This window comes from Eptatretus burgeri, chromosome 4, assembly GCF_056783735.1.
Source record: "Eptatretus burgeri isolate ZD-2024b chromosome 4, Ebu_testis_v1, whole genome shotgun sequence".
In the NCBI taxonomy this organism is placed as follows: domain Eukaryota; kingdom Metazoa; phylum Chordata; class Myxini; order Myxiniformes; family Myxinidae; genus Eptatretus; species Eptatretus burgeri.
Genome location: NC_140964.1, coordinates 7,870,971 through 7,885,146, shown reverse-complemented (window position 1 = coordinate 7,885,146; position 14,176 = coordinate 7,870,971). Strand labels below are relative to the sequence as shown.

At 47.4% G+C, this 14,176-nt stretch overlaps 1 protein-coding gene across 9 annotated transcripts in view; it reads right to left on the bottom strand.

Moving 5' to 3' along the window:
* BCAS3 (BCAS3 microtubule associated cell migration factor) overlaps positions 1–14,176 on the bottom strand; it is a 214,736-nt gene that overhangs the window by 185,612 nt on the left and 14,948 nt on the right. For 8 of the 9 annotated variants that reach the window (XR_015057037.1, XM_085876802.1, XM_085876803.1 and 5 more), the window contains 8 exons: positions 9,134–9,209; positions 5,238–5,344; positions 4,524–4,605; positions 4,300–4,369; positions 1,615–1,722; positions 933–1,009; positions 500–576; positions 19–102 (listed from right to left, as the gene is read on the bottom strand). Coding sequence is in view for 8 of the 9 variants with exons in the window: in XM_085876802.1 (XP_085732928.1) it covers positions 19–102; positions 500–576; positions 933–1,009; positions 1,615–1,722; positions 4,300–4,369; positions 4,524–4,605; positions 5,238–5,344; positions 9,134–9,209 (681 nt within the window). In the remaining variant the exon portion in view is untranslated. Of the gene's footprint in view, positions 1–18; positions 103–499; positions 577–932; positions 1,010–1,614; positions 1,723–4,299; positions 4,370–4,523; positions 4,606–5,237; positions 5,345–9,133; positions 9,210–11,146; positions 11,242–14,176 lie in introns of those variants that run through there. The other variant, XM_085876805.1, reaches the window with a different exon arrangement.

Sequence of the window (14,176 nt, the reverse complement as noted above, 5' to 3'; positions counted from 1 at the left end):
GGCAGCTTACGAACTCACCTTGGCGGCGCTGATGACCGTAGCGGTGTACGACTGCACGGCATCTCCGCTCACACCTCCGTACGACTGATGTCTCTGCACAAGCTGCCGGAATGGAGAAGGTGCAACACAAATTGGGAACTTCTGCCACACACATTGGAATCAAACGTGGACTGTCGATGTGCACTATTTATTTGCTTCCGTTTAGTTTTTGGTTTCGAAATGGAACAAGCAGACCATGGATCTGCATTTTCACGTGAAATAGTGTCCGTTGCCAAATGAACAGGTTTCGTGCTCCCCGTGTTTAACACCGGTGTGCATTGAGATTACAGCACAGGTGCAGGAAATGCACAAAATTACACAAACACAACAACTCCCAAAATAATTTGTTAATTTATTTGCATTACACTGGAAATGCCATCAGGTGTAAATCATGGTTTAATCCCCATCCCAACTCCCCAACACCTCTACTCCAAAGTGTGCACAGGATGAAGAGACAAACCTTGTTATCGGAATATGCCAACCATCGAGCACCTAAAGCCAGAGGATTGGGGTTTGGTCCAGAACTTGGAAAGCAACCTGTGACAGGGACAACTTCAGTCGACACGAGTGAACGTCGAATATTATTTGCAATGCAATACAAACTTTGTCTCTCCGAATGATATTAATCATTTTATTCGGTTCAACACAGCAGGCCGACTCGGCTGCCAAGGTGAATTGCTTTCCTGCAATCGAGGCTCAGGATTAATGATTTGACCTGACTTTCATGCCTCTGATCAGAAGGAAACACAATCTTCCCAGTGTCGTGAAAAATGTCTCTTTAAACAGCAGTCCAATGAGGTCGTTATAAAAAATCACACAATTTGACAAACGCAGTTCATTCTATACCGCATGGAACGATTTTCAAAAAGGAACAAAATTAAATAATTACTTACTTGTGATAAAGAACTTCTTGGAAAAGGAGCAGGCATCAAATGCAGCAACTTTTTCTTGCAATGCTACTAACAATATCCTGAAACAAATAGGCCGGTGTTTTTGTGAATCGATCATCAACAATGGGAAGAAACAGACGATCAGACCACAAATCGAGTGTCGTTTTGATTTGTGCCAACTGCAAAGTGAAATGTTATCACCAAATGGAACAAATTTGAATAAAAGTATCAAGCAAGAAAACAATTCAAATGTTTAATCGAGATCATGGAAGCAAGGAAGACATCAGAAGATAAACATCAGTGAGTTTTCTGCAAACATTTATTGTGCTTGTGGACACGCATATGGAGGTAGAAAGAGAGTCCAAACATGAACGCAGAGAATCACATTTGTACTAAAGGCCTTGCTTGGTTTCACCTGCAAATCTGCTGAGATGACGACGTCCCAAAACCAATATTACCGAGGGGTTTGCTGTGCTTGCAATCGCAATTTTTGAAAAATATAACAAACCAAACACTGCCACGGATTACATGCTGCTCAAGCCAAAACACTCCTCCACAAGTATTCCACCTTAACATCAAACTCATTCGCCTTCCCCACATCAATCACTCCTCCACCCAATCTTCACAATCCTTTCCTACATCTCCATGCCATGCTAACCATTATTTGTAAAGCGAGATCACTCACCTTTGGTTGGCCAGAATGTCAAAAATTGGTGTTTTGAATTGAATGGACTTCACCACGTCTCCCGTGCGCAGGGAGCGCACATCGACGGCACAGTACGCTTGGCCAACACTGACAAAGCCAGGCGGAGGAAAATAGCAAAAAGGGTCATCAACAGCTTTCAACTTGCCTTTTCATACTGAGAGCAAGGCTCCATTACACTCAATGTCACTATGCACAGTGGAGGAGGGGGGTGAGGGAAAGTGGGGGGGGGAGGGTGAAAATGCAGGCAAGGGGGAAAGCTAAGGGGAAAGTATGGGCGAGAGGAAAGCAGGGCGAGGGGGAAAGCGAGAAAGCGAGGGGCGAGGGGGAAAGGGGAAAGGGGGAAAGCAGGGGGCGAGGGGGAAAGCAGGGGCGAGGGGGAGAGCGAGAAAGCGAGGGGGCGAGGGGGAAAGGGGGAAAGCAGGGGGCGAAGGGGAAAGTATGGGCGAGGGGGAAAGCGAGAAAGCGAGGGGGAAAGGGGGAAAGGGGGAAAGCAGGGGCGAGGGGAGAGCGAGAAAGAGAGGGGCGAGGGGAAGGGGGAAAGCAGGGGGCAGAGGGGAAAGCAGGGGGCGGGGGGAAGCAGGGGGCGGGGGAAGCTGGGGGCGGGGGGAAGCTGGGGGCGGGGGGAAGCTAGGGGGCGAGGGGGAAAGCTAGGGGGCGAGGGGGAAAGCTAGGGGGCGAGGGGGAAAGCTAGGGGGCGAGGGAAAGCTAGGGGGCGAGGGGGAAAGCTAGGGCGAGGGGGAAAGCAGGGGGCGAGGGGGAAAGCAGGGGGCGAGGGGGAAAGCAGAGGGGCGAGGGGGGAAAGCAGGGGCGAGGGGGAAAGCAGAGGCGAGAGGGGGAAAGCAGGGGGCGAGGGGGAAAGCAGGGGGCGAGGGGGGAAAGCAGGGGGCGAGGGGGGAAAGCAGGGGGCGAGGGGGGGAAAGCAGGGGGCGAGGGGGGGAAAGCAGGGGGCGAGGGGGGAAAGCAGGGGGCGAGGGGGGAAAGCAGGGGGCGAGGGGGGAAAGCAGGGGGCGAGGGGGGAAAGCAGGGGGCGAGGGGGGAAAGCAGGGGGCGAGGGGGGAAAGCAGGGGGCGAGGGAAAGCAGGGGGCGAGGGGGGAAAGCAGGGGGCGAGGGGGAAAGCAGGGGGCGAGGGGGGAAAGCAGGGGGCGAGGGGGGAAAGCAGAGTGAGGGGGGAAAGCAGGGGGCGAGGGGGGAAAGCAGGGGGCGAGGGGGGAAAGCAGGGGGCGAGGGGGGAAAGCAGGGCGAGGGGAAAGCAGGGGGCGAGGGGGGAAAGCAGGGGGCGAGGGGGGAAAGCAGGGGGCGAGGGGGGAAAGCAGGGGGCGAGGGGGGAAAGCAGGGGGCGAGGGGGGAAAGCAGGGGGCGAGGGGGGAAAGCAGGGGGCGAGGGGAAAGCAGGGGGCGAGGGGGGAAAGCAGAGCGAGGGGGAAAGCAGGGGGCGAGGGAAAGCAGGGGGCGAGGGGGAAAGCAGGGGGCGAGGGAAAGCAGGGGGCGAGGGGGGAAAGCAGGGGGCGAGGGAAAGCAGGGGGCGAGGGGAAAGCAGGGGGCGAGGGGGGAAAGCAGAGGGGCGAGGGGAAAGCAGAGTGGGCGAGGGGGAAAGCAGGGGGCGAGGGGAAAGCAGGGGGCGAGGGGGGAAAGCAGGGGGCGAGGGGGAAAGCAGGGGGCGAGGGGGGAAAGCAGGGGGCGAGGGGGGAAAGCAGGGGGCGAGGGGGGAAAGCAGGGGGCGAGGGGGAAAGCAGGGGGCGAGGGGGAAAGCAGGGGGCGAGGGGGAAAGCAGGGGGCGAGGGGGAAAGCAGGGGGCGAAGGGGAAAGCAGGGGGCGAAGGGAAAGCAGGGGGCGAAGGGGAAAGCAGGGGGCGAAGGGGAAAGCAGGGGGCGAAGGGGAAAGCAGGGGGCGAAGGGGAAAGCAGGGGGCGAAGGGGAAAGCAGGGGGCGAAGGGGAAAGCAGGGGGCGAAGGGGAAAGCAGGGGGCGAAGGGAAAGCAGGGGGCGAAGGGGAAAGCAGAGGGGCGAAGGGGAAAGCAGGGGGCGAAGGGGAAAAGCAGGGGGCGAAGGGGAAAGCAGGGGGCGAAGGGGAAAGCAGGGGGCGAAGGGGAAAGCAGGGGGCGAAGGGGAAAGCAGGGGGCGAAGGGGAAAGCAGAGGGGCGAAGGGGAAAGCAGGGGGCGAAGGGGAAAGCAGGGGGCGAAGGGGAAAGCAGGGGGCGAAGGGGAAAGCAGGGGGCGAAGGGGAAAGCAGGGGGCGAAGGGGAAAGCAGGGGGCGAAGGGGAAAGCAGAAGGGAAAGCAGGGCGAAGGGGAAAGCAGGGGGCGAAGGGAAAGCAGGGGGCGAAGGGGAAAGCAGGGGGCGAAGGGGAAAGCAGGGCGAAGGGAAAGCAGGGGGCGAAGGGGAAAGCAGGGGGCGAAGGGGAAAGCAGGCGAAGGGGAAAGCAGGGGGCGAAGGGGAAAGCAGGGGGCGAATGGGGAAAGCAGGGGGTGAAGGGGAAATCAGGGGACGAAGGGGAAAGCAGGGGGCGAAGGGGAAAGCAGGGGGCGAAGGGGAAAGCAGGGGGCGAAGGGGAAAGCAGAAACATAGGAAGGAAAGGAAAAGCAGGGGAGAAGGGAAAATTAGTGGAGGGGTAAAAGTAGAATGAAAAATGTCGGAAGGTGGAGAGGTGCAACATTCCGGCTGTTCACCTAGAAGAGATGCTGTCACACGTGGCAAGTAATGGTCGCTTCTCAGTAAAGAGATCTCTTCGAGCCAAAACTGCAACACAACAAACACCACCAACAATGGAACCAAATGGTGAGTGGAACTCCAACCTATGCGAGTCATTTACTCTTAGTATCTTATGCTCAGTGTGACTTGTAAAATTACTCATTCAAAAGATAGGTTTGAAGACCCATTTGCACACGATTACCTGGCAACGGTGCTGGTAGCAGGCGTGCCGTACGCACTGGACCATGTCGCATGGAGAAAACTTCCTGGGCCTCGCCACTCTCCTGAGCAATGACATGGGTTGTGGGAATATCAGTGAAATTCGAAATAAATGTCATGAAAAAGCAGCACAACTCGTGCACTCATCGTTTTCAGGGACACATCCAGCATCGGTTCTGTAATCTAAATTCCATCCCTCACGAATCAGCCAGTATCAATATAATGTAATGAAGAGCAAGTTTGTGAACCATCCACCCATCTCCTGCCGACAAGGTAAGCACGTGTTTAATCAGCAATTGTCTGATCCAGCTTACATCTGCTCATTCAAAATTCCTGTCAATGGCATTCTCCATTCTATATAATTTGTCGAATTTCCTTTCAAACGTTCATCCATGCAGGTTACAAGCGAAGAAGGCAGTTGAACACCATTTCATATTGACCTGAACACCTATCCACTCAAATATTGTTGTTCTGTACAGCACCACATCCGCCTGTCAGCTATCGCTCAGTTCTCAACATGCTTACCCTCATGCGCGTCATTTACCCCTTTCATAAACACTGACATCCGTATTTAAACAACTGCTTTCCAACACCTGCCAATCGTGACAACAGAAGAACTCTTACTGTAAATAACGAATGAGGGAGGATCATACATGGAGGGAGAGCAAGTACGAATGGTTCAACCACGGGTTCTCACCGGAAGGCTCCATATCTGCAGACCATTCGAGTAGCCCAAAGTGAGTAATAAGGGTGGTGTGTCACCAGGTCCTGGACACTGCTCAAACATCGAGTTCCTGCCAACGTCTTGAGGATGAGGGAATGAAGGAAAGGCAGGGCAAATAAGAACATGACATGACATAGCAGCAGCAGCAGCAGCAGCTCTCTGATGGAGACTGTTCGTGTTCCCCAGTTAGAAATTTTACTCTGACTTTATGACAAAACTAGAGTTCATTGAACACATTACCCCACTTTATCTTGACAAACAATGAACATGGGCAGGGTCTATGAGGGGCATATATGATTGGTTGTGATGACATGAAATGCTGTAACATTTTATCCAAGTACTGCTAACCGGAAGCGTTTATAAAGTGCTAAAAAGGCGACTTGTGTTCTTCAGTGTTCAAGTATTCAAAAATCAATTTAAATCAAAGAACGACTTTAAAGGTCGCAGAAAACGAAAAGTTCCAGAAGTTTACCGCCGTTAATGCAGTGTATTTCACACGACCTTATTGACCACACTGCATTAGTTCTTCATTCCTGTTGGTTGGGTCCTTTATGATGTCCTGAAAAACGGTAAGTTTACTGCTTGGAATGATTTTCAATTTTGCTTGAGTGCCAGGCAGACAGACAGAGTAAGAATATTATCTCACTCTTCCCCGCGCATGCACAATCGGGACGGATTCAGTCAAAGTACTGTCAAGTTGTTCCTCAATCAGAAACTGACGTTTTTAGACAGGACAGGCAGATGGACAGAAGTGATCAAACCCTGGCAAACATTCCTTTCCTGTACGAATTATCGGCAGACTACTGTAGTTGGACTGTTACAAACTCTAGTATATGAGAGTACTACTCTTTTGTAGTACTCATTTTTTTTTAGCATTTTTAACTGTAGCATTTTTGCATGGGAATAATTTTACCCTGCTTTTGCCTTCGCGTGTGCGGGGTAAAAACAAACTTCAAGAGTATATTGTACACAAGGCTTTGCGAAAGAATCAATTACGTAGTTAGAATCGAACCTGACGTTGCACAGAGCCGATTACCCGCCTGTAACGGTTCCAGGTACCTGGAGTCGATACTCACTATGCCTTGCCTCACTTCGTCCATCGAGAATCCGTTTGTTGGTTCAGTAAATTAAATCAAAAGCTTCCCCTGTCATTCGTCATAAGACAGACAAAGACAAGTCTGTTTTTCTGAATCTGGCTTGGTCAAGTTGTTAAGAAAATGAGTAGACACGTACTCACGAACTGTATGCATGTGTGTCAGACCTCTCCTTCCGGGATCCGACAGACAGCATTAGCCCATTTTATTTGTGTAGAGTATTGTGAAATTCCAAAATCATCATATTGCTCAATAGAAAATATATCATGGCATATTTATTAACAGCAAATTAAAAAAAAAAAAAGTCAGGAGCCATTGAGAAGCGGTCATCTGTTTACTTACACACTGCCCGAGTAAAGCAAATTAATTTTTTTCTTCAAATGAAAAAAAATTACAGTTTTCCTGGAGTTTTGAATCAATTTGAAGCAACTTTTCCTTCTTTGGAATGATCTTTATAATATAATAAATCACGCCAATTATTTTATTTACTCATGAACATGAATTTTACGCTCAAGTTATTTCCCATTGTTCCCTCCCTCACCGAAGATGGATCGAGGTCATGTTTCTTACCCCTGATTTTGTGCAGGACATCTCAAAAAAAGTTATCGACCGATTCGGACAAAACTAGTTGAGCAGGTTGGGTGTGCGACAAGGACGAATTGATCGGACATTTTGATGAAGAATCGGAATCGAGACAGCAGTTCAGCATCGGAATCGATTCTCAAATGTTAAGAATCACCCGAGCCTACTGTACACACAGAACGAGCTGATGAAGAGGTGATCTGCATGTGTTTTATTATGCCTTTTCAAATAAAAATCTGCACCAAAAGAATGCGGAAACAAATAGCCAACGGAGAAGGCATTCCAGATGAAACATGGATTTAAACATTTAACATGTTCATGGAATATCAGACACAAACACAAAACATAAACAATAAAAAATTTTGTTTTATGTTCCATTTCATGTGCCATCTCCATACAATGAGTGATAGGAGCATTCATGTTTTATGGTTACATCAATGGGAATGACGACATGGAAATGACAGACATTCTTCGTCGTGGAATTGTGACATCAGTATTCAGATGAGACGCCAATTGTCGATACAGGATGGACGTCCACACACCACGGATTATATCGTGGATTACCTGCATTCCTGACTCAGTGGTTGGGTCGTCCGAAACCTTACCAACTTTGATGAAGGTCACCCCTGGACTGGTTTGGTACAAGGCCAGACAACAAGATGGCCCCCAAGACTGTCTACCTGAAAAGAGCAATGCCGGATTGCATACATTTGATTCCTATTCATTACCTCCACCACCGAAGGTGGACAGAGGTTATATTTTCACCCCTATTTATCTGTGAGCACGATGTCTCAAAAAGTCATAGACTGATTCAGATGAAATTTGGTGAAGAGGTTGGGTGTGTGACAAGGAAGAATCGATTCCATTTTGGTGAAGATCTGGATCGAATTTTTTAAAAATTCTAATGAGCGATTCTTTGCCATTGACAGACAGGGCAAAAAACGATATGTAGCACAATATTTCAATCCGTTGTGGAAGGATTATGGGAAAACCGAGTGGACGAGTTGGGTAGTTGACAAAAACAAGCAGATTTGATCTTGGTTGAGGTCTGGATGAAGATCTAGCCTATCAGCGGGATACAAAAAATAAGTTGTTCAGCCTGACGGAGGTATGCACTCTACCAAGTGCCTTTCTCGTTTCACTTTGTCTTTTTCCTTTTTGTAACCAGAAATCTAGGCTCAGGAAGAAGTAAAAGGACAGAGTAAGTAAACGAAATGCAAGTAAGCTAAAAGGCCTACACTTTAGAGGACCTGTTTTTGTGACGAAAGGTGAAAATGGTCGGATGAACAGAGCAGAAAGAGGATGTGCAAGGGTGGTGGAGCACCGACACCATCCAGGCACATTGCAGAATCAAAGTTTCAGATTGCCAGAAACTTATTCACCTTTACTTCTCAGGTGAGAAGGAGAGTGTCCAGGAGCAGTTGGGTGTCTGGCTTGGAAGGGTACAAAGTGAGGGTTGGGTATGTGAGATTTTGGAAGCAAACATATTATTGGGACATTTGGCCTTCTCACAGAATCAGCAGTTGTGCCATTTGAAGTGAAGGAAGGGATAATAGGAGAGGGAGAGCATACTCCAGAGATAGACTTAACAAGGCATCACCAAGTCTTTGAAGAAGGAGCCATGTTTGTGAGTTCAGCCTTGAGGTTGGCCAGGTGCTGTTTCCTGGCTCAACCGTGTATGGACACAAGTGTTGCAGGCTTTGCGGAATTATCTCCCAGGAAGAAAAAGCCAGTTCTGAAAGGCAAGTGCCTCACTACACAATCCTGTGTACAAGGGGCGAGAGGATAGGTATGATAGCTGCAGACAAGATTGTATAAATCTGTACATAAAGGAAAGCAAGCCTGTGTGGAAGGATTCTCAAGCAGTATTAATAATCAGGATAGGTGGAAATGAAGGACCAGTCTTGACATGAGAGGACAATTTGTAGTCACTGCCAGACTCTGTGGTGCTGAGGCAGCTATCTGACAATAGCGAGAGATATGTTGAGTAACAAGGGTGGTGTGTCACTAGATCCTGGACACGACTCAAAAACCGAGTTCCTGCTAACGTTGAAGGATACAAGTATCAACATCGCACTGAACACAATACACCATGGAAAAGTCAATACACAACATAACACGATGCAATAAAATACACTGTTAACATCGAATAAGGAAGTTGTGACATTGAGAGTTACAGGGTTATTAACATACCATTGATGTCAGCTTCGTCGAATCGTACCCATAAAACCTTCTCTCTTCCATCAACAATTGAACCGCCAGAGTACGCCTGCAGCACAAACACAAGCTGCAGCAAACTAGACTGCACAGGTTGGCCTAATTATGAATCAATGTTTCATAACAAACATGTCATAGTTTAAATTTTTTTTTTTTAAAAAACAACAAAAATCAAGCGAGTGAGCACACAGCTTGGGTAGATATCATTTCAAAACTTTTGGTGAAAATTCCTCACTATTTATCGTCTCTGTCCTTGACTCTAGGACATGATGTAGCTATTTGGAAGGTTGCATTTATTTTTGCGAGATTCGGTAAAAATTTGATATGATGTAGAGTAGACACTGGAGAATCAGAAAAGTATTTGCTACATTTTTTTTTCATGTGCAAGGGGGGGGGGGGTCCCCAGCAATTTTAAAATGGCCACAATTTTTTCAATATTTTTACTAATATCTCTCGTTGCTTGACATTAAAAACTTATATTAGATTAAAAATGCACCTGACATCAGTGTCAGAAATAAAATCTAAACAATATTAAACATGTTTCCCAACTCATTATACATTGTAGCTGAGCAACAACAAATCCAAATTGGCTGCCATTTTGATTTTTATATTATTTTTCGCTTTGGGTAACACATGTATTATTTTCATAAAGCTTAACAAAATAATAAAGGAATAATGTTTTCATCGTTAACCACTGAAATCACCTTTTATATATAATTGAAACCATGAATTAATGTGGATACTGCTGGCTTTCCATACTTTAAAATAATGAGACATGGTATACAGGCTGTCTCTTGCAAGCCTGACAATCCACAATTGCCATGCGCTCTGAGCTGCACTGACAGGATGAAAGTTTAGACAGAATTGGTAAGTTGAAATTGTAATTGGAATTGTATAATGTAATTGATAAAGTAAAGCAAAAGATTTAAGGCATGTTCTCAACCAAATTAAGTATGCCGTGCCTCAAACTGATACAGCATGGTTACTTGCACGTTACGTACAGCGACAGGAATCAGAAAGAGTGGCTTTAACTAGCTCAAATGATCAGTCTCAAACGATACCAGTTTGGCGAGCTTATAATTCAGCAATATCATCTGCAATCATTGATCCTAAGCCACTAGATAAGCCACGTACAATGCCCATCATTAATGCACCAGCCCACGAGTGGCACACAATCGTAACAGCAATGGATGGTGTATACAAGCTAAATAGGCTAGCTTGTCCTGACAGTACTTATCCAGTACTGATGTCCTATTGTTGTGGGCCGGGGTTCGGTGGCGATGAACGACCACTAGGTGAAGCAGTGGAGTAGTCTCCCACCGAACACCCGGAATTTAGGTTGTGACTCTCGGACAACTCTGAAAGTTCACGGGTCATTTAGAGGACCGTGGTCGCCAATACTTCGACGGCGTGAGGTAGGGTCCACTTGTCTAATTCCAATTTACCTAAGTACTCACGCCGTCCAACTACCGGGGAAACCACACCCTCGGCCGACTTTGTCCGAATCGAGTCGCTATCACCGACTCGGATCCGGCGTAACCGAGCGGAAGTTACCAAAGCCGCGCCGGACCAAATGAACAATTTACTGGCCCAAACGGCCTTTCTATTTCTCTACGCACCTTGCTAGGCCAATGAAAGAAAACATGAACAACGAACTGGAACATTTAACAGGGGTTTATTACAAATAATAAATCGGGAAGGGAGACAGAGCAGAGTTATCACGAATAAAGAAATGTAATTTACAAGAAAAGGAAAACACTGATACAATTCTACTTACATGCATGCACGCATGCACGCGCGCACGCACGCACGCACGCACGCACGCACGCACGCACGCACGCACACACACACACACACACACACACACACACACACACACACACACACACACACACACACACACACACACACACACACACACACACACACACACACACAAACGAAAATGAACCCCGTGGGTCTTTATTCGGTAGAGCCGGGCCGGGGTACCTTCCCGCCTAGTGCGGTCACACCGACTTCGAATCACCACGGTGGGACTCGAACCCACGACCCGAAGTCCATGGCCCACATCCCCAGCAGTTCGGCCACCGCCACCACGAGAATCCACCGCAAAGGGCCGCAGACGACGACAGAGACCAGGCCACCACGACCGCAGACGCTCAGCAGTCGCCACGATCACTGCTCTTCGGTCACCACCACCACCGTGAGCCACCTAAAAGGACCGCAGACCGCTCGAACCATGACCGCAGACCAAGCCAATCGCCACAATCACTGCTCTACTCTCTTGAGGTGGTTTCTTCTCCTCGCCACCCCAAATTGTAAACGCTCCAGCCAAACTGGGAGATGGTCATGTACCATCTTTAAATGTAATATAAGAGGTGTGATGCATTTTTGTGCCGTCTCCCGAGTACTAAGAAAGTATCAGCTGAAGATGCTTCAACCCTCAGATGGAAACGTTTCAAAGCACTTCCAAAAAATAAAGGTGGAGACAAACTGCCACCAACAGCTGGAGCATTGTACCAACACATGCTTCGTGCACATCTGCAGGCCAAGATATGGAACCAGGATGTCATCATCCACCCATTAATTCCTGATCCGTGCCAACTGGACTGGTCTAAAGAGTATGGTAGACGAAGACCGGTCTTATCAGAGAAGCAGGCTGCCCCTTAAGCAGTTGTGGAGCTCATCAGATGTACGTGTTGAACAAGTGCATGTTCACCTAACACATGCACACGTAAGAGACATAATCTTGAGTGCACCGAATTGTGTAACTGTGAGGCAGAAGTTGGTGCATGCAACAACATTCCAATGCCAGATCTATCCGATTTATCAGACGGTGAAAGTGATGAAGAGAGCGAGTAATACAGATCAAAATAGGTAAGTATTAAAATGGATACATGCATAAACATTGTTCATATAAATACATATTTCAATAACTGTAAAAATGTGTAACATTGTGTGTAACATATAAATGGCAGCCATTTTGAAATGAACAGTTGGTGTTATCACAGTTACAGGAAATGATTAATAAGCAACATTTGACATCGATGTTTACTGGTGTATTTCAGTATTGGTATTAAATTATTATTTAACAAAATGCTTAAAATAGCATAAAATTATCAAAATGGTGGCCATTTTGGATTTTTAGTGCCCAGCTATAATGTAATGATTTGGGAATCATATTTGATATTGTTTATATTTCATTTCCGACTGATGCGAGGTGCATTTTTAATCAAATACAAGTTTTTAATGTCAAGAAACTTGAAATATTAGTAAAAATATTGAGAAAATGGTGGCCATTTTAAAATTGCTGGTGACCCCTTTGCACATGAAAAAAAAATAATGTGGCAAATGCTTTTTTGATTCTCCAGTGTCTACTCTACATCATATCAAATTTTTACCAAATCAAAACAACAACAAAAAGATGCAACCTTACATAATGTCCTAGACCAGGGGTCGGGAACGTGTGGCTCGCGAGCCAGGTATGGCTCTTTTGATGATTGCATCTGGCTCGCAGATAAAAGCGGAGTTTGAAACTTGGAAAGCCCAATATTTCTCGCGGAAGCTTTACCTATAGTTTGAATGGTGTCGTGCTTCATTCACGTGCAGGGCTGAACTTGGCAGAAGGAGAGAAGAAAAAACACCTCCAAATTGTCTGAAGCGGTTTTTGTTTCATCCAGTCATGCGGCCGACGCGAGTAGTGATTTCGGTTCCTCCAATGACGTGCCGCCGCCGAGACGCGTCACGGAATTCATCTCGACCAATCACGCACCACCGCTGAGGCGACAGCATCCCAGAGTCGGCTGGACGCGCCGCACCTCTCGAGTATGTCAGCCCGTGCGCAGGCCAGCCAGACTCACTTGGGTCAACATCTCCCTCTCTCTCATTTGCTCAAAGCTAACCCTTCGACGAAGAAGATGGCGAAAAGAAAAAAATATGAGGAGTATCGTACATTTCAGGACGAATGGGCCGAAGAATTCGCCTTTGTGGAGAGAGCAGGTTCTGTGGTGTGTCTAATTTGCAATGACAAAATTGCATCGATGAAACGGTCGAATATAAAGCGGCACTTCGACATGCGCCATGCTACCTTTGCATCAAAATACCCTGCGGGAGACAGCAGAAAGAAAGCGTGCCAAGAGCTACTGAGCAGGGTGCAAGCCAGCCAGCAGCAACTCCACGTATGGACCCGGCAAGGTGACTATAATTCCGCCAGCTTTGCTGGATCTTTAGCAATAGTGAGGAACAATAGCAATGAACTTTTTGATGATCTTCCAAACAAAGACAAGATAATCAAACGGATACAAGACATGCCTCTGTCGGCAAGAACTGTTCATGATCGTACCATCATGATGGCAAACCAAGTGGAGGAAACGCAAGTGAAGGACATAAATACAGCGCCGTTCTTTTCCCTGGCTTTGGATGAGTCAACAGACGTAAGCCATTTGTCGCAGTTCAGTGTGATTGCAAGATATGCTGCTGGTGATACACTGCGCGAAGAAAGTCTTGCTGTTCTGCCAATAAAAGGGTCCACAAGAGGTGAGTATTTATTCAAGTCTTTCATGGAGTTCGCTCAAGAAAAAAATCTACCTCTGGATAAACTTATCTCGGTGTGTACTGATGGTGCTCCGTGTATGGTGGGGAAAAACAAAGGATTTGTGGCGCTTCTCCGTGAACATGAAAATAGACCCATCCTAAGTTTCCATTGCATTCTACACCAGGAGGCACTTTGTGCTCAGATGTGTGATGGGCAGCTTGGCGAAGTGATGCCGCTGGTCATTCGTGTGATCAACTTTATTGTTGCCCGAGCCTTAAATGGTCGCCAGTTTAAAACACTGCTGGATGAAGTTGGAAATAACTATCACGGTCTGCTTTTGCACAGCAATGTGCGTTGGTTGTCAAGAGGGAAGGTGCTTAGCCGTTTTGCGGCTTGCCTGAATGAAATCCGGACTTTCCTTGAAATGAAAGGGATTGAGCATCCTGAGCTAGCCGAAACTGAGTGGCTCCTCAAGTTTTACTATC